The following is a 24,437-nucleotide window of genomic DNA, read 5'->3' as shown; positions in this document are numbered from 1 at the left end:
ATCCTTTCTGACAAGTGAAAAACCCCTCCTTGCTACAGAGGAGGGCAGACATCATGTCTCTTTCTGATAAGGCTGTCACTTAGCAAGTCATGGCTGAGTTTGGGCAGGTAGCTTTGCCTCGGTCTCCATTTCCTCACCTGTAAAATGGGTTAACAGAGGTAACACCTACCTCAGAGGGCTGCTAGGATATTACATGTCACAGTGTGTGTAAAGCACACAGCAGAGTGGTTGGCATGTCATAAGAGCTCAGTAAATAACAATAATGATAGCAATATAATAGTAATAATAATAATAATATACCATGTTTCATGTTGATAGGAACATTAAAATCATCCTTAATACCACTGCCTCAAGATAGACATTTGTTTGTTTGTTTTGTTTTTAAACATCTTTATTGGAGTATAATTGCCTTACAGTGGTGTGTTAGTTTCTGCTTTATAACAAAGTGAATCAGCTATACATATACATATGTCCCCATATCTCTTCCCTCTTGCATCTCTCTCCCTCCCACTCTCCCTATCCCACCCCTCTAGGTGGTCACAAAGCACTGAGCTGATCTCCCTGTGCTATGCAGCTGCTTCCCACTAGCTATCTGAGAGAGTGGCATGGACATATATACAGTACCAAAGACAGACGTTTGTTAAAGACTTGGTAGCTATCCTTCCAGCCTTTACCTCTAATCACAGTTCATAAAAAACAAATTTGAACTCTTACTTTATATACAGTATTCACCCTACTTACCACTTCTTGAAAATGTATTTTTAAGATAGAATTTTTTCTCAAAATGAGAAATATGGGTTTTGTAAGTTTCTGGAAAATGTATTTTTTTAAATTTAGACAAGAAAGTAAAAATAAAATTATAACTCCATCACCCAGAGAGTTTGAAAAGTGCTTTACACATATACTATTTTGTATATTCATTATTTTCACTTAGTATTTTTTCATCATCCTGTTTTGGTACTTCTCTATGGTATTATTTTTAGGGATGGCTATTATTTCATTAAGAACATGTACTCCCAATGACTAAAGTATTTCCATACAGTTGGGTACTTAGTTATTATTTGTAGCCTTCTGCTTTTATAAGTGACACTGTAGTGAACACTTGTGCATATATATATTTTGAGGCATTTGATGTACATTGGCAACCTCGGGGCTGCCATCAGCACCACTCCAAGGGCAGCGCTCACATTGAATGCACTGTCACTGCCACTTCTTAGAGCTGCCAATGAACGACGCCTGGCACTGGTGGCCTGAGGCCTGGGCAAATAGCTTTCTAAAGGATCAGATTCGTTTATAAGCTGCTGTTTATTAGTACTGGTTTATTATCCTTTTATCAGCATTTGATATTATGAGTTCACATTTTCATTTTGCTGATTTAATCATTGAAAAAAAGCACCTCGTGGTTCCTTTAATTTGCACTTTTTCTTTTAATTGAAGTATAGTTGATTTACAATACTACATTAATTTCAGATGTACTATATAGTGAGGCAATATTTTTATAGATTATCATCCCTTTACACTTATTTTAAAATATTGGTTATATGCCCCGTGTTGTACATAACATCATTGTATCATATTTATTTTCTACCAAGTAGTTCGTACCTCTTAATCCCCTACCCCTATCTTGCTCCTCCCCCTATCTTTTTCCCCTCTGGTAACCACTAGCTTGTTCTCTGTATCTGTGAGTCTGTTTCTGTTTTGTTATATTCATTCGTTTGTTTTATTTTTTCAGGTTCCACATGTAAGTGAAAACCTACCATGTTTGTCTTTGTCTGACTTATTTCATTTAGCATAATGCCCTCCAGGTCCATCCATGTTATTGTAAATGGCAAAATTTCAATCTTTTTTATGGCTGAGTACTATAATTTGCATGTCTTTTATTACCAAAGATGCTCCATATTTTTCCATGGGTTTGTTTACTAGTTGTATTTCTTCTGTCACTCTTGTAAACCCAGGATAAGCCAGAGCATTTTTTAATGAATTTTTTATGTGCTTTGTCCATTTCTCTGTTCAATCACCAAATATTTATTGAACACCTAGTACTTGGCAGGAACTGATGTAGGTACTGTTCACAGCAGTGAATAAAACAAAGTCCCTCCCCTTACTGAGCTCCCATCCTCGTGAGGGACACACAATAAACATAGAAATAAATAGAGCACATAATATCGGATAGTGATAAGTGCTATGCAGGGAAACAAAGCCAGATTAGGGGATGGAGAGTGATGGGTGCCCAGAGAAGTCCTTCCTGAGGAGGTGACATTTGAACAGAGATCAAAATGAATTGAGGGGGCTTCCCTGGTGACGCAGTGGTTGAGAGTCCGCCTGCCGATTCAGGGGACACGGGTTCGTGCCCCGGTCCGGGAAGATCCCACATGCCGCGGAGCAGCTGGGCCCGTGAGCCATGGCTGCTGGGCCTGTGCATCCGGAGCCTGTGCTCCACAGTGGGAGAGGCCACAACAGTGAGAGGCCCGCGTACCGAAAAAAAAAAAAAAAAAGAATTGAGGGAATGAGTCTCATGACTATCTGGGAAAAGAACATTCCAGACGGGGTATTATTTGTCATCCTAAAATGTTTTTCTCATCACTTGACAGGAATCCTACCTAAAGTGATGACAGTGATATTTAATTTACAGCTTACTGTCATAAACTGCTGTTGTAGCACAGACTGTTTCCCTTCCCCCCCTTCTTATATAGTAATTGAAGCCCCAATTTTTAATTGGGTGTGTGGCTGCCTAGAATTAATGTTATATATTTCCATTCTCCTTTGCAGCTAGATGTGGCTGTATGCCAAGGTCTGGCCAATGAGAATTAGGCAGAAATGAATATACAGCTCCTGAGAAGTATCTTTACAGAGAAGGAGCATACCATTTTCTTTCCTTTTCATCCTTCCTCTGACTAGAATGAAGATGTGAGCACTGGAGCTGGAGCAGCCATCTTGTACCCCGAGGTGGGTGCCAAGAATTGAATGTAGCAGAAACCTGGATACTAATAGAAACCTAGATTCCTGATGGTCTTAAAATTTATATACTAGCCAGACCTGGACAGCTTACCTCCCGACTTCATTTATGTGAGAAAGAAAAATAAATTTATTTTATTAAGCCAGTGTTATTTTGGGTTTTCTGCCACTTGCAACCTAATCCTAACTGAAACAGTGTGAACTAGAGTCTGCATGTTTAATTTCTGATCTAGTCTCACACGATTCCTCAGTTGCACTCAGGATGCATCATGGTAGCGGTCACCTCACCGACTGGGCTTGCCAGCATGTCTGACTCCTTCCCACCTAATCAGGGTTTACGCTTCTTCAGGGCCCAACTTCATCCCATCTCCAAGCAGCCTTCTCCAGTTTACAGCCCTCATGGCTCTGCCTTTTCTTTTAACTGCCACAGCCTTTCCCACTGATCCCACCCATTGGGAGTTAATCAAATTGCCTTATTCTTTCTCAGGTTGAAGGTAAATTTCTGTCCCATTATTTCACATCTCTCCATCTCCACTGCTCTACCCCAGTCCACGTGACCCATAACTGATGTTCCTACTTTCCCTATGACTTCTCTTAACCCTTCTCCATGAAGTAACCCGAGCCGTGGTTTCAAAACATAGACCAGAATGTCATTGCCTACCTAAAATGCTCCAGCCCAATCCGGAGCGGATGGTCTCTGCCTCCCTCCATGGCTTCATCTTCCACTATTCCCCACCCACTCCCCGGCTCTGTGTGTGCCGATACACTTTCTTCTCTCTCCTGTGCCACGCTCCTGGTCCACTCTCTTCCCCACAGTGTTTGCCCACATTGTTCTCCTGCCCAGGCTTTTCTGCCTGCCTGTTATCTCACCCTCACTTACCCCTACCCACTGATGCCACCTTCACAGGGAATTCTCCCCTGGACCCAGACTAGGACGAGTTTCCCTGTTGGATGTTCGTAAAGCCTGCAGGACTCTTCTTTCACTTACTATGTACTTACATAGCACTTACTGTAGTTTTGAATGTTACATTTGTGTGATCATTATCTGTCTCCCCATTAGCCTGAAGCTCTGTGAAGACCAGGGCTGTGTCTGTTTTGCACTTCACTATAGTAACACCTCAGGCGAAGTGTCCAGCACCATTCCTCTTAAAACCTCTAGGAAGTAATAATTATCTATTACTATAATTTCCTTTTGCAGATGAGGAAGATAAGCCACAAAGAGATTGGAAATGCAACATCACTGCTCAGCCCCAAGTAGGACTGGGGCCAACATCTACACTTGTTTCATTACACGACTACAGTATAAATACCACCTAACAATTCTCAGAGTCTTATGGGGAAAAGACCAACAACTGACTGATTCCCACCCTGTCTGGTCCTCAGCACTGTTGTGGATGGGCTGTGCGTCTTTAAGACCCAAAGATATGACTCTCAGAATGGAATTTCTCAGTGATGACAGACACTGGGCAAGACACGTGGGGGCAGAGGATCTGGTAACTTGAGAGTCAGCAGGAAGACAGAATTAGCTTAGAACTTCCCCACTCTTTCTTAGGGTCTCCAAGGACCACTCCAAGCAGGACATCAAAAGATGAACATGCCAAGACCCCTCCATGTGTCTTTACTGTGCCATCTCCATTATCTGGCCTCAGTTGGGCTCCACCCTTGACCTTCCTGACTCTGAATATCCAGATCCTTATTCATAAAGTACTGATTATAATAAGAAGCTCACAGAGTCATATGAAGATCCCGTGGGATGGGGTACGTGTGTGAAAGTTCTGTCTGAACTCTAGAGAAATGTGTGAGTGATACAAGCACCATTTACTGAGCATGAACCCTCCTTTGGGTGCTTTATTCTGCCATTTCTATTCCTCACCCAACCTTGTGAGGTGGCTTTAATTATCCCATTTTACCAATGAAGGACTCAGAGTTCCAGGAAATAGACCTGCTGCCCCACTATGGAGCATCCTCCAGTTATGTGTGGGAATCCTCAAAGCAGGGCTCAAGGGCACCTACACACCATTCTCTTAGCTACCATTCCCTCCTGATGTCTATCATTTTATCTCCCACCCTGGGTCTCACTATGGACAAGTACTACCCTTGCAGCCACAGGCTATGGAAAAGACACTCTCTCCATATATTCCCACAGTGGCCAGTCCTTGGGCAGAGGTGGAGACCGAGCACCCAAATGGCTATTTGGGCCAGAACCTCAGAAAGTCTCCTGTGAAAAGTGTTCCATCCGCCCCAGTCCCCGAATCCCGTCCAAAGGCCAACCTGACCCTCCATCTCCCCATCTCCCGCTCTCCTGCTCTGCTGCTCACCCAGAAGCCTTTCTCCCCCCTGAGCTAAAAGACCACAGCCCCCAGGGACTTCCCTGGTGGTCCAGTGGGTAAGACTCCACGCTACCAATGTAGGGGGCTGAGGTTCGATCCCTGGTCAGGGAACTAGATCGCGCATGCACGCCACAACTAAGAGTCTGCATACTGCAACTGAGAAGCGCTCATGCTGCAACGAAAATCCTGTGTGCCGCAACTAAGAAGCGCTCATGCTGCAACGAAAATCCTGTGTGCCGCAACTAAGACCCAGCACAGCCAAAATAAATGTTAAAAACAATGAAGTCAATCCCAAGGGTTTTTTTTTTTTTTTTTAAAAAAAGGACCACAGCCCCCAGAGATATCAGTGGCTGTGAAGAGCTGGATGTGCCTTCTGGGTGGTGGAAAGTCTGTGTCCCAACTCTGCCAGCCAAATGTCCTATTCCATTATTATTATCATCATTCAGTAAGATGTTCCAGTTATACCAGGACAAGGCTGCTGCACACCATTAGGTCACTAAAAACTCCAGGTTCACATGGCTCAGAGGTGTGGGGAGCCATCAACACTGCTCTTACAGGAACCTCTTAGAGAGTTGTGCCTGCTGGGATCTGACCCACCCACATGTCCACTTGCTATCTGGGGACTGTAATAGCTACTGAATCCATTAACTGGACTAAAAATGAAAGCAGTTGGAAGCACAAGTGGCTTGAAATGTTTAAGCACCATAATGCTGATCTGGCTTCATTACTGCCAAAAGTAGGGTCAGAACAGAACTCTTGATCTCAGCCCCCTTCATGGCCCAATACATTAAAGGAGAAATGTCAGATTTAACGATTAAAAAATATGATTTCTATGCCTGTCAATAATAAAAGCTTGAATTTGAAATTCGGTTGTCTTAGAAAGGTACTAACAGGTCACAGAGTACTTACAGCACCTAAGCGCCCAGGCTCAGAGCTTATAATTCACCTTCCTTCTGGCTCCACGAGGTGGAGTGGGGAGGGGGTCCGGGCTCCTTGAGGGCAGGGCCCTGTCGGCCACTTTTGCAGCAATTATATCTCCAGCTGTTCCTGCAATATCTAGTGCATTGTAAGCATTCACTAAATGCTTGCTGGGTAAATGCATGAACAGATGGGAGGATTGATGTCATTGAATGTCATTTTATCATTCTTATAGACAAAAGAAAATGTTAGTCTGAAACTGTGAGATTTTCCAGACTAGATGGGATCATCTTCCTTATTTTACTTGTGATATAACTGTTTAGAGAACTCAAGTCTCTTGAATGAAGGGCTTTTTCGAAGCCATTAATAATATAGCAGCAACAATGAAAGTAATAATTATACGTAACATTGATTGACTTCTGTTTCATGAGCTTTATAAACATTGACTCTTATAATCCTCATATAACCCCTAAGGGAGGAACTACTATGACCCCCATTTTCTGGAGAAGCTGAGTAACTTTCCATAAGACCACAACAGAAAAGAAACATGTTCCACTAGGGCTGCTCATGACTTTCTTTGGGTCATAAATCCTCCTTAGGAATCCGACATTATGAGTTTCCACCTAAGGAAAAATGTGCACTCCTCAAAACATACACTATCGTGCACAGTTTCAGCAAGTGCATGAAGCTGCCAAAATCTATTCATAAACCATAGGTTAATAGCCAGTGTGACAATATCCTTAGGTTTTGGAATAAGACACACCTGGTTTCTTTCTCTTTTTTAAAAGTAATAATTGTTAATTAAGAACTAATACTGGGGACTTTCCTCGTGGCGCAGTGGTTAAGAATCCACCTGCCAATGCAGGGGACACGGGTTCGAGCCCTGGTCCAGGAAGATCCCACATGCTGCAGAGCAACTAAGCCTGTGCGCCACAACTACTCAGGCCACGTGCCACAACTACTGAAGCCTGCACACCTAGAGCCCGTGCTCTGCAACAAGAGAAGCCACCGCAATGAGAAGTCCACGCACCACAGTGAAGAGTAGCCCCCACTTACTGCAACTAGAGAAAGCCCGCACACAGCAAGGAAGACCCAAAGCAGCCAAAAAAAAACAAAAAAAAACCCCTAATACTGAAGTACATGTTCTTTAGTGAAAATCCAAACATTAGAGGTAATATCTAAATTCCCTTTGACCAGTTAATTCCAGGACCCTTCTTAGAAGTAACCATTCTTAGCGGTTCACGTTATATCCATTTTCTATACATTAAATACCTATCTATGTACCCATGGAAATTACTTGGTATGGTTGCATGTTACTGGGGAGTTTACAAAAATGATATTGTATTGCATCTTTTTTTCCTGCAACTTGCTTTTTTTCACTTAAGAATCATCTTAGAGTTTTTCAGCCTATATAGATCTGCCGTGTCCTTTAAGCAACTGCATAGTACTCCACAGTGTGGACACATTACATTATTACCATTTTCTTATTAAGTGACTTTAGATTGTTTCTAGGTTTTTGCTCTTGCAGACAAAGCCACAGTGAACACTTTTTTTTTTTTTGCAGTACGCAGGCCTGTCACTGTTGTGGCCTCTCCCGTTGCGGAGCACAGGCTCCGGACGCACAGGCTCAGCGGCCATGGCTCACGGGCCCAGCCGCTCCGTGGCATGTGGGATCTTCCCGGACCGGGACACGAACCCGTGTCCCCTGCATCGGCAGGAGGACTCTCAACCACTGCGCCACCAGGGAAGCCCCATCATAAGACTTTTTGTATAACTTTGCTCTACAGGTCACAGACCGCCTCATGAACTTGATTTCCCCCTAAGCTTCTAGAAAAGGTAAGACAGGGAAAACTCTGCCCCTCCAAACTTCCGAATAAGGAAACAGAGGCTCTGAGGCAAAGCCATCTCTGACTTTCCCAGTCTGACTTGGAGTCCCCTCCTAGGCACCTCCATCCCACCATGTACCTACCTCTATCAAACCACCTTCAGGTCAGGTATATATGTCTTGGTTTCCTTCACTAAATGAGTTCCTTGTGAGCAGAAACTCTACCTTCTGTCTGTGCATCCTTAACCCCTGCCTAGCATGAATGCATAGATAACAGATGGATGAATGTATGTCATACCTGCTAAAAAGTGGTACCGAGGTCTCCATAAGCCATATGGAGCATTTCTTTTTTAGATGTATTAACAAAATTTTTTAATGTCTTAAATGATCATACAGTACAGTAGACTTTGGGGAGAGTGTGTATATAGAGCTCTATGAATTTTAGGACATGTATAGATTCACATACTCTCAGCCACAATCAAGTGACAAAACTGTTCGATTGCCACTAAAAACTCCCTTGTATCACCCTTTATAGTCACACACTCCCCAACCCCTGGCAACCACTCATCTATTCTCTATCACTAGCATTTTGTCTTTCCAGAATGTTGTATAAATAGAATCATACAGTATGAACCTTTTGATACTCTTTTCTTTCATTCAGTATAATACATTGGAGGCCCATTCCAGTTGTGTGTATCGATAATTTGTTCTTTTTCTTATGCTGAGAAATACTCCTTTGTGTGGCTGAACCACAGAGCCGTTATCCATTTGCCTATAGAAGACAATTTACGTTGCTTCCAGTTTGGGGCAATTATGAGTAAAGCTGCTATGAACACCAAAGTCCAGGTTTTTATGTGAACCTAAGTTTTCATTTCTCTAGGGCAAATTCCCAGGAATGGTATTTGCTGAGTCTTATGGTAATGTGTGTTTAACTTTTAAAGAAATTGCCAAACTGTTTTCCAGAGTGACTGTATCAAGCATCCTCACCTTTGTACCATAAAAACTTAAAAAAAAAAAACACTCCTTTTTTTTCCTCTCTTGGGGTAGGATCCCTTTCCCAGGCTCCCCTCAGCTAATTTCCCCTCCCTGCACCCTTCAGAATGCTGGGTGCCTCCCTGAACTCCAGGGCCAAGGAGGCAGCTGCCACAAGGGACATTGATCAGAAGATGAACCCCCTCAAAGTCTCTCTCTCGTGGGAGAGCACCAGATTCTATCTTTCATCCTTGTTAAAAAGCAGATGGTCAGGATTGGAACACGATGGCCTCTTATCAGTCTTATTTTTCATAGAACGAACCACATTCATGGTTTTCCCAAGTATGGACTTGGTACAGGAAATAGAAAAACGTTGGTGGGCGGGGTAATTGGAGGGACTTGGGGGAAGGTAGAGGGTTCCCAGTGCTATTTGTCTGTCAACGCTGTTTGTTTGAGGCAGCTTTGCTGACTTACACTCTGATGCTTAGTAATGGGCCAGGGTGGCCCACGCCCCACCCCTTCTTTTCCGTATAATCTTGTACAAGTTCTCCCCTCTCATTTCACCATGATGAACACAGTGGAACTGGTTCCTTGCACTCAACCTTTCATATTGTGTGATTAGCACAAAGACCCAAGCTAGACACTTTTAGATTAAGGGATTATAAAGTCCCAGGGACAATGGCGTCTCACATCATGGCTTCTTTGTACAGGTCTAATCACGTATCCCTCCCAATTTGACACCAAGATGGTGGTAGGGAGGCAGGGGAATCCTGATATCACACAGGCTACAAGGTGGAAGAAGGTCCTGCCCCCAAAAACTTTGCAAGAGGCACCACAGCCTCTTAAAATAATCTACGTGTCATATTTCAAGCCCCACACTCTTTATTTTATCTGTGATCTTAAACACTGCCCGGCAATGAGATATGATGATGTCAGACTTCACAGCCACAAATCATGATGTTATGTGAGTTGCTTCATTCTTGACAAACTTCACAAACACAGGGGATGGAAAGAAGAGGCTCTTTTTGTCTTTCTCTCTTTGTGAAATCTTGACACCATGCAGACCCACTTTCTTCTAATGGGCCTTTGGCCATAATGGCGGTGGTGCCATCTGGCAGTGGAGCCCACACTGGCGCTGGTTTCTGTGAAGCCGGAAGGCTACCTGGGCCCAGAGCCTGCCGGTGCTTGCTCACTGGAGGTGGTGCTTCAGATAGATCTGCCCCACCAATCCTGCTGAACCTCCTGCCCTGCTGGCTGCCTCCCTGACTGGCCTGCTGGGATTTTCTCATTTCAGGAAGCAAATTGTTCATAGGCTTCGTAGCTCAGCATCCTGCATGCTGCAGCCCCTCCTACACTAATGGGGAAACAGGCACACCAAAAGCTCCTTTGCATCCAGCTGGGCCTCACTACCTTGTCTCTGGGGCTTATAGGCTAGACAGCACTGAGGAGGGAGGACCAGTGTGTGGGGTGAAGGTGTTTCCGAGGGTGGTGAGTCTGATGGGGGTCACAACACAAAGATCCCATAGTGGGAGGGTGAGGAGAAAGCGGATGGAGGCTACAGAATTTACTGTATGCTCTTAATCCCCACCCATTCTGAATGACCTTGACAATGAGGACCAGGGAAATGGCCCACGCCTTTTGCTGCTGGGCCCTTCCTTCATCAGTGAAGCTAACTGCTTAATGAGGGGGAAAGGTGACACTTAAAATGTGTTCTCCAAACCATAAGCCAAAGCAGAGATCAGCAAACTTTTTCAGTGAAGGGGCAGATAGTAAATATTTTTGGCTTTGTGAGCCAAGTGTTCTCTGTTGCAACTACTCAACTCTACCTGGAACGTGAGGGAAGCCAAGACAGTATATAAACAGATGGGCATGGCTGTATTCCAACAAATCTTTACTGATGCAAACAGACAATGGACTGGCTTTTGCCCATGAGTGGGTCATGATTTACTGACCCCTGCTCTAGGGGATGGCAAATAAGCCAGAGAAAGATTCCAGGTTCTTATTCTATCAGCTCTGGATTACTTACATTTAGTCTGTTGGGTGAGAGAGAAATGAATATCTTTCTTGTTTAGGCAGCTGTTTTGTGGGTCTCTTTCTTACAGCAGCCTATCTGGTCCTTGCTTGGCTCACGCCCTTACTTTATTTCAAACTTGTACTTGAATGGCAGCTTCTTAGAGATATGCTCTCTGACCACCTCATCTGAAACAGCACCTTCTAACATCTCTAGCCCTTTGAACTGCTTGATTTTTTAATTGTATCTGTTACTATATGTTTTACTTTTTTTTTTTTTTACTGCCTATAAATCCCAGTAAGTTCTATGAGGGCAAGGGAATTTCCAATTTTAATGTTGTATTCACACACCTGGACAGAGGATAACACGTAGTAGGCACTGAATGAGTATTTGATGAGTGAATGAGTGAAACAATGAATAACCTTAAAGGATCTGGAAAGCTCAAAGTATGAGAGACTAAAACAAGTTTCCAAACTTTTTTCATCTATCCCCCGTCAGCCAACATTTTTTGAGCATGTACCCCCACTATAAGACTATTTATTTATTTCTCAGTTATGTCAAAAATTTTAAAGGATGAAATGAAATGAAGAAATAGAACTTCCTACATGTCAATGAAGTGTCTCATGCATCCACTTTGGAGTCCACTGAATTAAAGATGGTGGTAAGAGGAGAAGGCCTAGATTAAAGTTGACATTGGGGATGGAGAAAGAATACAGGTACCAGTGAAAATACAGCAGTGCTTTATTGGATCCCACAAAAGATCTTTGAGGGCATTGTCTTTCCTCAAATCTTTGCCATTGCTCCCTCTGACCCTGGTGAATGGTTCAAGGAGCTGACCCTTCTGAACAACCAATGTAGAATCTGGGAGATGACCTCAGCCATAAAATAACAAAAGCATATGCACAGGTTTTAGGACCAACTGGAAAACTGTATACTTTCCTTTTTTTAAGAAATTTCTTTATTTTTGGCTGTGTTGGGTCTTTGTTGCTGCATGCGGGCTTTCCCTAGTTGTGGCGAGCGGGGACTATTCTTCATTGCGGTGCGCAGGCTTCTAATTGTGGTGGCTTCTCTTGTCATGGAGTACTGGCTCTAGGCATGCAGGCTTCAGTAGTTGTGACACGTGGGCTCAGTAGTTGTGGCTTGCAGGCTCTAGAGCACAGGCTCAGTAGTTGTGATGCACGGGCTTGGTTGCCCCGCGGCATGTGGGATCTTCCCAGACCAGGGCTCGAACCTGTGTCCCCTGCATTGGCAAGTGGATTCTTAACCACTGCACCACCAGGGAAGTCCTGTATACTTTTCTTTAGTGCAGGAGCTTGGGGGTGGGGATGGTCTCTTCTGTCCTTTAATTTCCAAATTGTCTAGAGTGCATGTGTGTACTTTTAAATAAACTAGCTCTCAACTCATTTATTTTTAAAATATTTATTTATTTATTTATTGGCTGCATCAGGTCTTAGTTGCGGCATGCGGGAGCTTTCGTTGTGGCACATGGGCTCTTCATTGCAGTGCACGGGCTCCAGAGCACGTGGGCTCATTAGTTGCAGCGCACAGGCTCTCTAGTGGTGGTGCATGGGCTCCAGAGCTCGTGGGCTCTGTAGTTATGGCCCGGGAGCTTCAGGGCACGTGGGCTCTCTAGTTATGGCATACGGGCTCAGTAGTTGCAGCGCTCAGGCTTAGTTGCCCCAAGGCATGTGGGATCTTAGTTCCCTGACCAGGGATCGAACTGGCGTCCCCTGCATTGCAAAACAGATTCTTAACCACTGGACCACCAGGGAAGTCCCTCAATTCATTTATTAAACACAGTCCACATGTCAGGCACCTTGCGAAGCTGGGAGTTGAAAGCAAAAACAAGGTTCTCAAAACCTAGGAAACACCACCTCCCTTTACAATGAGAAAAAAAAAAAGCAGGAGGAAAACACACATACGGAATGATCTTTGCTGCTTACAGACCATAGAGAGCATGCTCTGTAAGACACTGAATATTCTAGAGCCTAACTTTGGTGTTGCAGCTGCTCCCTCAGATATATACCTTGCTATCCCCTTGGCCGCCTCCTGCTCCTGTCTTATTGGCAATTTGCCTCTCTTGCAGGGACTGACTTTTCAGCCCATCTCAGCCTGCTCTCACTTCTGGCTGCATTGAGTCTCTCATATTTTGAGCTTTCCAGATCCATTGAGGGGCTTTATTTATGATTAATATTTTCCACACTGTGTCTGTGCCCTGGATCTCTTTCTTCTTTGCTTTATTAAAACTGGATATGTTAACACTAGGTGTTTTCATCTTTTTTAATATATTGAAAAACAGCTTGTTTGTTATAATTTCATCTTCCCAGGACTCAGGGGTGAGTCCCTGGGTGCTGGGTCAGAGGGAAGACAATGGAAGTGACCATGGGATCTCATGTTGTGTTCAAATCCTCCCTCCACGCTAACCCTGCTGAGCTTGGATCACATCTGCATGCTTGACTCTACCCTGGGACAAGAGTTTTCCCAGGAGGATTTTCTATTCCTCATGTTAATAGGGTCTTGATATGATTCTCTCCACTACTCTTCCAGATGCAACTGAATCCTGGAGTAAAAGCCCATGGGAATCCTGCAAATATACTGGCACACAAGAGTGTTACACAGCTTTGTTGAAATAGCGTGGGCTTTGCTGTCAGCTGGAGCTGGAATTGAAAGTGATTTTATCATGTGCTCAGTGTGTGACCTTGGCCAAAGTACTCAACCTTTCTGAGCCTTGGGTCCCTTATCTTCATGTGACAGAGAAAGAAGGAAAGATGTTAGATTATGACTATTTGCACTCCCCCCCCCATACACACACACTCCACAATACAACGCACCTGAAATGAGCAAGGATTCTTTGCCTGCTATTGGGCTCTGGATTGGTTCCACCAGGGTGAGAGGTGGAGAGGAGAATTAAAGAAACCAGAGAGGCCAGATTGCGTTGTTTAAGAAAGATTTGAAGGGGCAGTGGTGAGCTAGAAGGGAGCAAGCGGGAGCCTTTTTCATGGCCAACTACAAAGACATGGGAGCTTAGGAGCTGGGGCTTCGATGCGTCATTTTGCATCTGCCGAGAAGCAGATGCCAAGATGGAATTAGAAGTACAGAGATTTATTAGGGAAAATGTCCGTAAAATAAAAAAGACAGGAAGCAGGACGCGGAGGAGGGAAGTTTGACACCTGTGAAGAAAGAGCGGGAAGGAAGGAGGATTGAATAAGAGCTTCAGTCTGCAGCACAGCTCTGAGAGAGTCTTGGCCAGGCTGATGGGAGCCCCAGACCAAAGGCTACCCAGCAGAGGAGTCCCCTGTTGGACAGGAATGGCCAAGCTCAGGTACCCCTACCACTCACATTGGCTGGGAGCAGCCCAGGGAGGGCAGTGGTGGGTCCAAAGCCCTACTGACGCTATGGTGGGTCCAAAAGTGCTGCAGCACGAGGCTGTCAGCTACAACAGGTTCTCTCTTGAAGGGAGATCAGAGAGTCATGCTCCAATGTCTGCCATAGACCGTGGTGTAAAGATGGCCCTACCCCATATACCCTCATGGCTGCAGGGTTGATGGTCACTGCTGCTGTTACCATTCTATTGCTGCTCTTGACAATTACCAAAAACTTAGTGGCTTGAAACAGCACACGTTTATTATCTTATAGGTCTGTAGGTTTGAAGTCCAAGAAGAGTCTCACTGGGCTAAAGGCAAGTGTTGGCAGGGATGTGTTTCCTTCTGGAGGATCTAGGGGAGAATGCATTTCCTCGTCTTTCCCAGATCCAAAGGCTCACTGCCTGCTTCCTCCATCTTCAAAGCCAGCAGCAGCAGATAGATGCTTCTTACATCCCATCACTCTGACCTTTTTTCTGTACTCACATCTTCCACCCTGTCGCCTCTTCTGCCTCCCTCTTCAACTTTTATGGACCTGTGTGATTACTTTGGGACCACCCAGATAATTCTAGAAAATCTCCCATCTCAAGGTCCTTAACTTAGTCATATCTGCAAAGTCCTGTTGGCTGTGCAGAGCAGCATATTCATAGGTTCCGGGGATTGGGACGTGGACATCATTATTCTGCCTCTCATGGTGGCTGTGAGTTTTCAGTTTGGATTCTGTGTCCCATCAGAAACACAGTCTGTGGAGCCAGCCATTGACTGAGAGGGAAGCAGTTGGGTTGTGTGGCAAATAGATGAACTCCAAAGTTGGATTTTTATCAAGAATTATGTGGGAAGTTAATGATGGATATTTCTTACAAGCCATGTGATAAAAATAGTTTTGTTCAGGCAAAAATGGGAAGGGGATGATCAATTTGAGGGCAGAGGTAACACTAAAAAATTTCATCTACAAAAGAAAAATACAAGGGTAACAAGTTTGTGGGATGTTTTCATCTGAAGTTGGTTATTTTTGTCCAGCAGCCTTTTCCCACAAGGAGAATATCTAAATATCCTCCACATAATCAAAATTTCAAAAGAAACACATTCACAATAAAGCACATATCTGTTTAAGAAGAAGAATCTTGAAATGTAGTGAAGTTGAAACAGATTAATTTTTTTTTTTTTTTTTTTTTTTGCCGTACACGGGCCTTTCAGTGTTGTGGCCTCTCCCATTGTGGAGCACAGGCTCCGGACGCGCAGGTTCAGCGGCCATGGCTCACGGGCCCAGCCGCTCCACGCCATGTGGGATCTTCCCAGACTGGGGCACGAACCCGTGTCCCCTGCATCGGCAGGAGGACTCTCAACCACTGCCCCACCAGGGAAGCCCCAGATTAAATTCTTTTGCTTAAAAAGAGTAAGTTCATACTGTGGGGAATGCATTGAGAGTAAGGATTATGGGATGGCCTTCATCAATGTTCAAAATCTTATCAACGTCACAGAATTCATAATGGAATAAAAATCTGTGAATAAAATGAACGTAGGGAGATTTTTAGCCATGGCTGTCATCTTACTCAACATCAAGGACTATATGCTGGAGAAAAATGCTGTGGATATAATAAATGCAAGAAGGCTTTTAGCCAATGCTCAATGTTTACCCTCTATTGGAGAATTCATATTGTGGATAAAGCCTATGAATGTAATGTGTATAGAAAAGCTTTTAGCAAGTTCTCAGACCTTACTAGGCACCGAAGAATTAATAGTGAAGTTGAAACCTATGAGTTTCATTACTCTAAGGCTGGAGTAATGACTGTGAGAAGACAAGACCTTCAGCCATGCCTCCAGCCTTGCCTAAAGTGAGAGAATTCATGTTGGAGGAAAGCCCTACAAATGTAATGATTGTAGGAAGTCCCTTAGACAGAGCTCAAACATTGAGCAACATTTCAAAATTCTCATGTGAGTAATGAATGCAAAGAAGACTTTAATAGATACTGGCAATTCATGCATTGAACAAACCCTATAAATACAAAGAATGAGGGGACACCTTTAGCCTGTGTCACTCCTTACTCATATCAGAGAATTCATATTGGGGAATGAAGGTGGAGCTTCTCTTAGTTATAAGTTTCATTGATTTAACATGAAAAAAAAGGCACAGCAATGAGAAACCTCTGAATTTGGCAATGTCTTTTGTCATAGCTCAATCTTATTGACAAGCAGAGAATTCTGATCTGGGAGAAGTCCAAATCACAGAGCAAGTGAGTAATTTGAATACACAGGTAAAGCATGAGAAATGTGAAGAGATCCATTTGTCTGTGTAAATACTTGGTTTTCATTATCATTTCACAGAAAATATTGGTAAATAAAGCCAAAGAGCAAGGATATTGAGGACTTTTGTCTTAGAGTCAAAATCAGTAGAGGTAGCGGCTGCAGACAGAAGGTGATTTCTCTGTTATAAGGAAAGTCTAGCACATTTGTTTTTAAAAGCCTTGTCTTTTGGGACTTCACTGGTGGGGCAGTGGTTAAGAATCGGCCTTCCAGTACAGGGGACATGGGGTGGAGCCCTGGTCCAGGAAGATCCCACATGCTGCCAAGCAACTAAGCCTGTGCGCCACAACTACTGAGCCTGCGCTCTAGAGCCTGTGAGCCACAACTACTGAGCCCTCGTGCCACAATTACTGAAACCCATGTGCCTAGAGACCCCCTGCTAAGCAACAAGAGAAGCCACCACAATGAGAAGCCCGCACACCGCAACAAAGAGTAGCCCCCGTTCACCGCAACTAGAGAAAGCCCACACACGGCAACAAAGACCCAAAACAGCCAAAAATAAATAAATAAATATTTTAAAAATTAATTAATTAATAAAAATAGATAAATAAAAGCCTTGTCTTTTAATAATGTGTATTGTAGGAATCATGAATGAACTCATATTTTAATGGATAAAGTTTTTTAGGTTTTTTTAACATCTTTATTGGAGTATAATTGCTTTACAGTGGTGTGTTAGTTTCTGCTGTATAACAAAGTGAATCAGCTATACATATATCCCCATATCCCCTCCCTCTTGCATCTCCCTCCCACCCTCCCTATCCCACCCCTCTAGGTGTTCACAAAGCACCGAGCTGATCTCCCTGTGCTATGCAGCTGCTTCCCACTAGCCATCTATTTTACATTTGGTAGTGTATATATGTCCATGCCACTCTCTCACTTCGTCTAATGCATAACGTTTTGAGTCTATTCCAAATGGCTCTGAAGAGACAATGAAGAATGAAGCATCCAGAATGAAAAGTTTCCAAGTGAAAGTTCTTGATACACAGGAGGAGCCACCATTTCGTGATGATGAGTGTAAAAAGGAAGATGTAGGAGCAGAATGGGGGAACCTAGTGATTTTAGAGGAAACAGTAGACTCACAGTGGTGGTGAGCATTGACTTATGGGGAGAAAAAACAAGGACAAGCTTCAGGATGGAGATGTGTGGAATCTGAGGGAACTATTTTCTTTGCTATCAGAAACCATGTAGAGAAGCAAGTATGACCAAGGCCAATGGGAATGAAGGGCCAAGGTCCTCGGGGGAGATGGCGGCAGGACTCTCATTTAATCCACAGTGAGCATGAACGTTGGGGGTTATGTTATTGTTTCACTTGAAAGTAATTTAATATATTGTATAAATGAAAAGATTTTTTTTGGAAAAAAAAAGAAGAAAAATATTGGACTACCACAGTGGGGAAAAGATTTGCAAATGGAGAGAAGAGAGGGCTAGGGAACACCAGGTGGCTGAGAAAGCATAGCCCTGTGGAGAGGGAGAAGAGGGGAGGAGATATGCAGATCCTTGAGGAGCAGATTTTTTTTTTTTTAGGTACGCCGGCCTCTCCCTGTTGTGGCCTCTCCCATTGCGGAGCACAGGCTCCGGACGCGCAGACTCAGCGGCCATGACTCACGGGCCCAACCGCTCCGCGGCATGTGGGATCTTCCCGGACCGGGGCACGAACCTGTGTCCCCTGCACCGGCAGGCAGACTCTCAACCACTGCGCCACCAGGGAAGCCCGAGGAACATATTTTAATTATGGAGAGCGGGTCTGTGGTGATTGCGCAATGTAATCCCTTCCTCACTTCCCCATCCTGCTCCCACCCTAATACAACCTTCAGTAAAGTTCACGTTGCTTTCAGTGCCAGCAGATCAGATTTGTGCTTCTTTTAAGGTGGGCTTGTTTTACTTGGGTTATGTGTAAAAGCACGATTAGCATCTACCTTTTGGTTATAAGGGATACGTAAAGTGAACCATGTGGAATTGCTTGCCACATAGCATACTGAGCATCTGAGATGTACCTGTCACTATTCTACGTGCTAGGAATGGAGCGATAGACAGGACGGTCTTGCCCTTGTGGATCTTCATATGTAGTCATTCTTCTTATCTTCCTTCTCAGGAAACATTCAGTTTAGGAGATAACGCAACCAAAAGGACATTTAGGATCTCCTTGATTTCACACCTGCATAGACAGGCAATCCCCTTGAGTGGTATGATATTGACTAGTTATGATAATAATCTTGGCTAATATTTGTTGCTTGAACTTGAGGAGTTTTTATGTGTGAATGTGTTGAATCTTCACATCATGCTCATAAAGCAAGTATCTGTGTTACCCCCATTCTAAAGATAAGGATAATGGAGCACAGAGGTCTTGAAGCACTTAGCAGGGATTTGGCAGAGAGGTGAGATTTAAACCAGATGTTGGCCTTCAAAGCTGCCACTCTATGGAGACACCATTCTACCACTGGAGTGAAAAGGCCTATTCCCTCCGGAGAAGTAAGCGTTATCTAATGACCCTACCCACGCAGCCCTTAATGAGTTAACTGTTGGACAAATGTTTGCTTTTCATAAAACAAACTTTAACGCCTTTATCTTTCCAAATGTGTGTAGTGCCGACAAGGCCATTCAGGGAGCCAGGGAACAGAAGCAGGCCGAGTAAGCCTTTATTTACGTTTTGAGAAGACAGTTCAGCATTTTTCTTCTCTACAGAAGAACCCTAATATCTGTCTGCAGAGCTCGTTCTGGGTTGCCGCCACTGTTTGCTCCCCATCCCCGCTGCCGAGACAGAGTGCTCCCCTTCATCCTCAGGAGGCGGAGACTGCTCTTGCTCCCACTTCCAGACAGATATTTTCTGTGCCAATGCCGGGAATAATTCTTCAGCAGATTGCTGTATTAGTCCTTCATTTGTGGCCCAAGTTAATTTTTTTTCCCCACTGCCATGTTCATTTCTCCTGTGAATGACACACCTTCTTCTGGATTCATTTCTGTCTACCTTTTTCCTCTTTTGTTTAGTTTTTTCTTCCTGTTATTCAAGGTTAATAGTGATATTAATATCTTCTATTTGCACAGTGCTCTCTGAATTACAAATGTTTTCGTTTACTTACTTTAATCCTCTCGATAGTTTTATGAGATGGGCATTTTACATCCATTATAGAGATGAGAAAACTGAGACCCAGGTATTTTTGGTGATTTGTGCAATGTGATTGTAGTGGACATTTGTTGTTCGCCTAGCATCTGTTTCCCCTTTTTCTAACACCGTTCTGATTTTTATTGCAGTTGACTTCCCCGGTCTTAGGGCGTGAGGTCCTCATGAAGCTGAGTCAGCTAATGGTTCCACAAATGGCTATTAGAGTAATATACCACCTGAGCATCACTGAAAAGTGATCAGTGACCTCCATAGAGGTGGCAAAAGGTCATCCTGGGAGTGATCTGGAGAAGGGCCTTCTTTTTTACTGAACATGAATTTTTGAGGACCCACAGGAGAAAAGAGATGACTGAAAATGGAGTTGATGCAGAAAGACGCAGAGCTGAAGACAGTCAGCGTCTTTATAAGCTGGATCCTGCTAGAAGTTCTGGTTGAGAGAGCCAACACCCACCCCTTCTGACTTAAGCCAGGTGAGTTAGGTTTCTGTTTGCTTGTCCTTTTGTCTCACATGCCCTGAAAGCTTTCAGCTTATTGGATTATTTATATTGTGATCCATGGTGACTCATTTTACTCTAATTTTCCAGATAGACGATTTCCCCCCATTTTTATGTACTCAAATTTATCTGTTTTTCCTAATATAGCAGTCTTCTCATTTTCATTTCATTATTAGGAGAATCTACTGCAATTAATCATTGATTTTTCTCTAATATATTTGTTAACCTTTCTTAGTTTATTTTTATTTTATTTGGTGTAAAGTAGGAACTTCATTTAAATTTAATAAATTGGTTGTCAATTATTCCAACACACTCTATTGAATAATTCACATTGTTTCTTCTGATTTGAAATACCACCTTTATCATATTTCATAAACCTGTCTTTATTCTAATTCTGGACTCCTTGTTCTGTTCTAGCAATATATGTGTGTATTCTGAACAAGTGTTGCAGTATATCTATGCTCTAAGTTATCCATTACATGTACTACAGAGTTAAAAGCACAGGCTCTGGAATCAGACTGCCTGGCTTCAAATCCTGGCTACATCACTTATTAGCTGTGTGACTTCGGTCCCGGGCACTAAATCTTTCTTGACTTTGCTTTCCTTATCCGGAAAATGTGACCAATAATAGTATCAGTCTCACAATGTTGTTGTGATGCTTAAATGAGATAAGATATGCCGAGCATTTAGTTGAATGCCTAGCCTGTTAAAAGTAGTACATTCTTAGGGAACTTTAAGTCTGAGACCCACCAAGTGCTGTGTGCTTCTTTTACAGATATGCTTTTTAATCTCCACTTAAAAAATAATAATAAGTAAGATTTAGAAATTTTAAGAAACTTGCCTGATGTGTGATGTGGTGGAACCCTGATTCTAAACTATGTCTCATTGTAAGACATGTGCCCTTTCCTCCTTTTAAACAACAGGCACTTTGCAATAGTGGTAATTTGTGACTAACCTCCTTCCTTTTTTTTTGAATTTAATTTAATTTAATTTTTGTATGCAGCAGGTTCTTATTAGTTATCTATTTTATACATATTAGTATATATATATATATATATATATATATATATATATATATATATGTCAATCCCAATCTCCCAATTCATCCCACAACCACCCCCAACCCGCTTTCCCCCCTTGGTGTCCATATGCTTGTTCTCTACATCTGTGTCTCTATTTCTGCCGTGCAAACCGGTTCATCTGTACCATTTTTCATATTCATTTATATCATAGTCTTATTGTTAGTCCCATTAGTCTGAAATTGGCTTTCCCCAAAACCACTGTTTTTTACCCTCTCTTGACCCCCTGGCTTCCATGCTGAGGAAGGATGCCAGTGTTAAAGTTAGTTCTCCCGGGCTTCCCTGGTGGCACAGTGGTTGAGAGTCCGCCTGCTGATGCAGGGGACACAGGTTTGTGCCCCGGTCCAGGAAGATCCCACATGCCACAGAGCAGCTGGGCCCGTGAGCCATGGCCGCTGAGCCTGCACGTCCGGAGCCTGTGCTCCGCAACGGGAGAGGCCACAACAGTGAGAGGCCTGCGTACCGCAAAAAAAAAAAGTTAGTTCTCCTAAGGGACTTCCCATGCACTAAGAATTGGGGACAACAAACAAGGCCTAAAACATAGTAATACATTTTCTCTTCTGGTGGTTTTCATAGCTATGTTACCCAAAAGAATATTCAACATAGGCTGTTGGCCAAAGCTTAAAATTATTTTAATTCCACTAACTTTTAAAAATGATATTCCTAGTAATAGATTTGGTCATGGTGCTCTTGGTTTGCCCTCTGCTCTGAGTTCCCAGGACATCCTACACCCTGCCACCCTCTACTCTCTTTGACAGTTTGTTGAGCATCACCCTCATTTCGTTCCAGTGCTTCTAAGATTGTTCTTTCCTATATCAGGGATCCTTTATGTTGAAAACTCACTGCAGCAGAGACCACCAGCTAGATATTCACCACTCCTGTTTCCTCTTCTTAGACACATGGGACAATTATATTCCCTGCCTTCCCTTATGGGTAGAGCTGGGCCTTAGTATGAGCTATGGCCAGTGAAATGTGGTCAGAAGCAATACACACTACTTCCAGGTCTGACAAGAATAGACTGTGTGTGATGGTTAATCTTATGTGTCAACTTGATCAGGCCACAGTTCCCAGATGTGTGATCAAACATTATTCTGGATGTTTCTGTAAGGGTATTTTCGGATGAGATTAACATTTAATTGATGGACTTTGAGCAAAGCAGATTGCCCTCCATAATGTGGGTGGGCTTCATCCAATCAGTAGAAGACCTTAATAAAACAAAAAACTGGCCTCCCCCAAGCAAGAAGAAGTTCTGCCAGCAGGTGGCCTCAGCACCAGCTCTTCCCTGGTCTCCAGCCCACCCACCCTACAGATTTTGGGATTGTCAGACTCTATAATTACATGAGCTAATTCCTTAAAATAAATCTTTTTTTTCTCTCTACACACACATTCTATTGGTTCTGTTTCTCTGGAGAACCCTAATTAGTACACTGTGCCATTCTCCATGCTACTTTGTTCCCCAGCTGCATGGCTAGAAGTAAAGTCCTCCAAGATGAGGGAGCCACGTGAAAGAAGGAGCTTGGATCCATCCCTGCCTGAGTCACCATAAAAGGCATTCTGCCCAATAACATCATCTGGCTGTATCAGGCTTTTTATGAGCTGGAAATAAAAGCTTTTTTTGTTTTGTTTTGTTAAGTCACTGAGATGTGTTACAGCAGCCAGAGTTACTTGTCCTAACTAATATACACACTTATATCATTGTTGTCTAGAAATTCCAATGAAAATGTCTGACTTTTCCGAAACCCTTTCTTTTTTTTTTTTTTTCTTGCGGCATGCGGGCCTCTCACTGCCGTGGCCCCTCCCATCGCGGAGCACAGTCTCCGGACGCACAGGCTCAGCGGCCATGGCTCACGGGCCCAGCCGCTCCGCGGCATGTGGGATCCTCCTGGACCGGGGCACGAACCTGCGTCCCCCGCATCGGCAGGTGGACCCCCAACCACTGTGCCACCAGGGAAGCCCCTGAAGCCCTTTCTTGAAACTAGGAATTTTGCTTGGAAGCTGTCCTGACCCTGGGATTCTATCACACTTGAGTGATAATCCTGGTGCTCAACTATGTGATCCTAATAATTTTTTCTTCCAGTTTTATTGAGATATAATTGACATACAGCCCTGGATAAATTTAAGGTATACAGCATTATGATTTGATTTACGTACATCATGAAGTGATTATCACAATAAATTTAATGAACATCCATCATTTCACATAGGTACAAAATTAAAGAAATAGAAAAAAAATTTTTTTCTTGTGATGAGTGATCCTAATAATTTTTTCATATTTTCTATAGTAGACTAATTAAATTATCTATAAACATTATTTTATTAATTTATTCAAGAAATATCTACAGACTGCCTACCAAGTTCTAGGCACTGTTAGTGTTAAGGACACAGTGGTGAATAAGATATGTATGATGCCTGTCCCATAGAATATACAATCTAGTGGGGGATTTATGTCTCTCAGAACCTTGCAAGGTTCACATTATCATCTCTACAGATGAGGAAAAGGAAGCACACAGAAGTTAGGTGGCTCTATTAAGCTCTTCCTGGGTAAGGAGATCTCTCTCATTGACTCACTAAGCCACCCTAGATGAGGGCTTCCAGTGAGCAGTACCTATTTCTGGTTTCAGCTTCCAGTAGCATTTGATTCAGGAGGAAGGCATTGTTTACTACTTCTCTTGCACGCTTATTCCTGAGCTCCTCCACTTTCCATACAAAATTTAGTGTCCAGCAGGCCAAGGAAACCATAGGCTTCATCTCTACTGGTGTGCACATCCAAATGTATCATCAAGGCTTGTGACCTCAAGCAACAGAAGCTAAGTTTGGTTAACTAGGGCAGAAAAGAGAATCATTAGAAGGATATTCTATTTCCAACAGAAATGATGGAAGATTTAGAGAGCAAATTGAAAAAAAGTTGCAGGAACCCAGGTTAGCAGAAACGTAGCCATGACCACGTCTCAGGAACTTTCTGGCAAGACTACCATTGCCACTGTGGCCACTGGATTAAAAACTGCCATTTTTGCTTTGAATACTATCTCTTCATCTTTGTGTCATCGTCTGGATGGGATAATTGAGTTT

The 24,437-nt window shown here is 43.3% G+C and overlaps 1 protein-coding gene across 3 annotated transcripts in view; it reads left to right on the top strand.

The window, feature by feature from the left end:
• LOC308624562 (protein FAM184B-like) overlaps positions 1-24,437 on the top strand; it is a 79,569-nt gene that overhangs the window by 43,364 nt on the left and 11,768 nt on the right. The window contains exons 3-4 of one of the 3 annotated variants that reach the window (XM_081247889.1): positions 2,899-2,946; positions 4,154-4,874. In XM_081247889.1, the coding sequence (XP_081104015.1) occupies positions 2,899-2,946; positions 4,154-4,213 (108 nt within the window). In that variant the 3' untranslated portion in view covers positions 4,214-4,874. Of the gene's footprint in view, positions 1-2,898; positions 3,060-4,153; positions 4,875-20,121; positions 20,266-24,437 lie in introns of those variants that run through there. The other 2 variants (XR_014016981.1, XM_081247888.1) reach the window with 2 other exon arrangements.

The sequence above is a fragment of the Mesoplodon bidens genome (genome assembly GCF_964165515.1).
Source record: "Mesoplodon bidens genome assembly, chromosome: 1".
NCBI classification, from domain to species: Eukaryota; Metazoa; Chordata; class Mammalia; order Artiodactyla; family Ziphiidae; genus Mesoplodon; species Mesoplodon bidens.
This window is presented reverse-complemented; position numbering and strand designations above follow the sequence as displayed.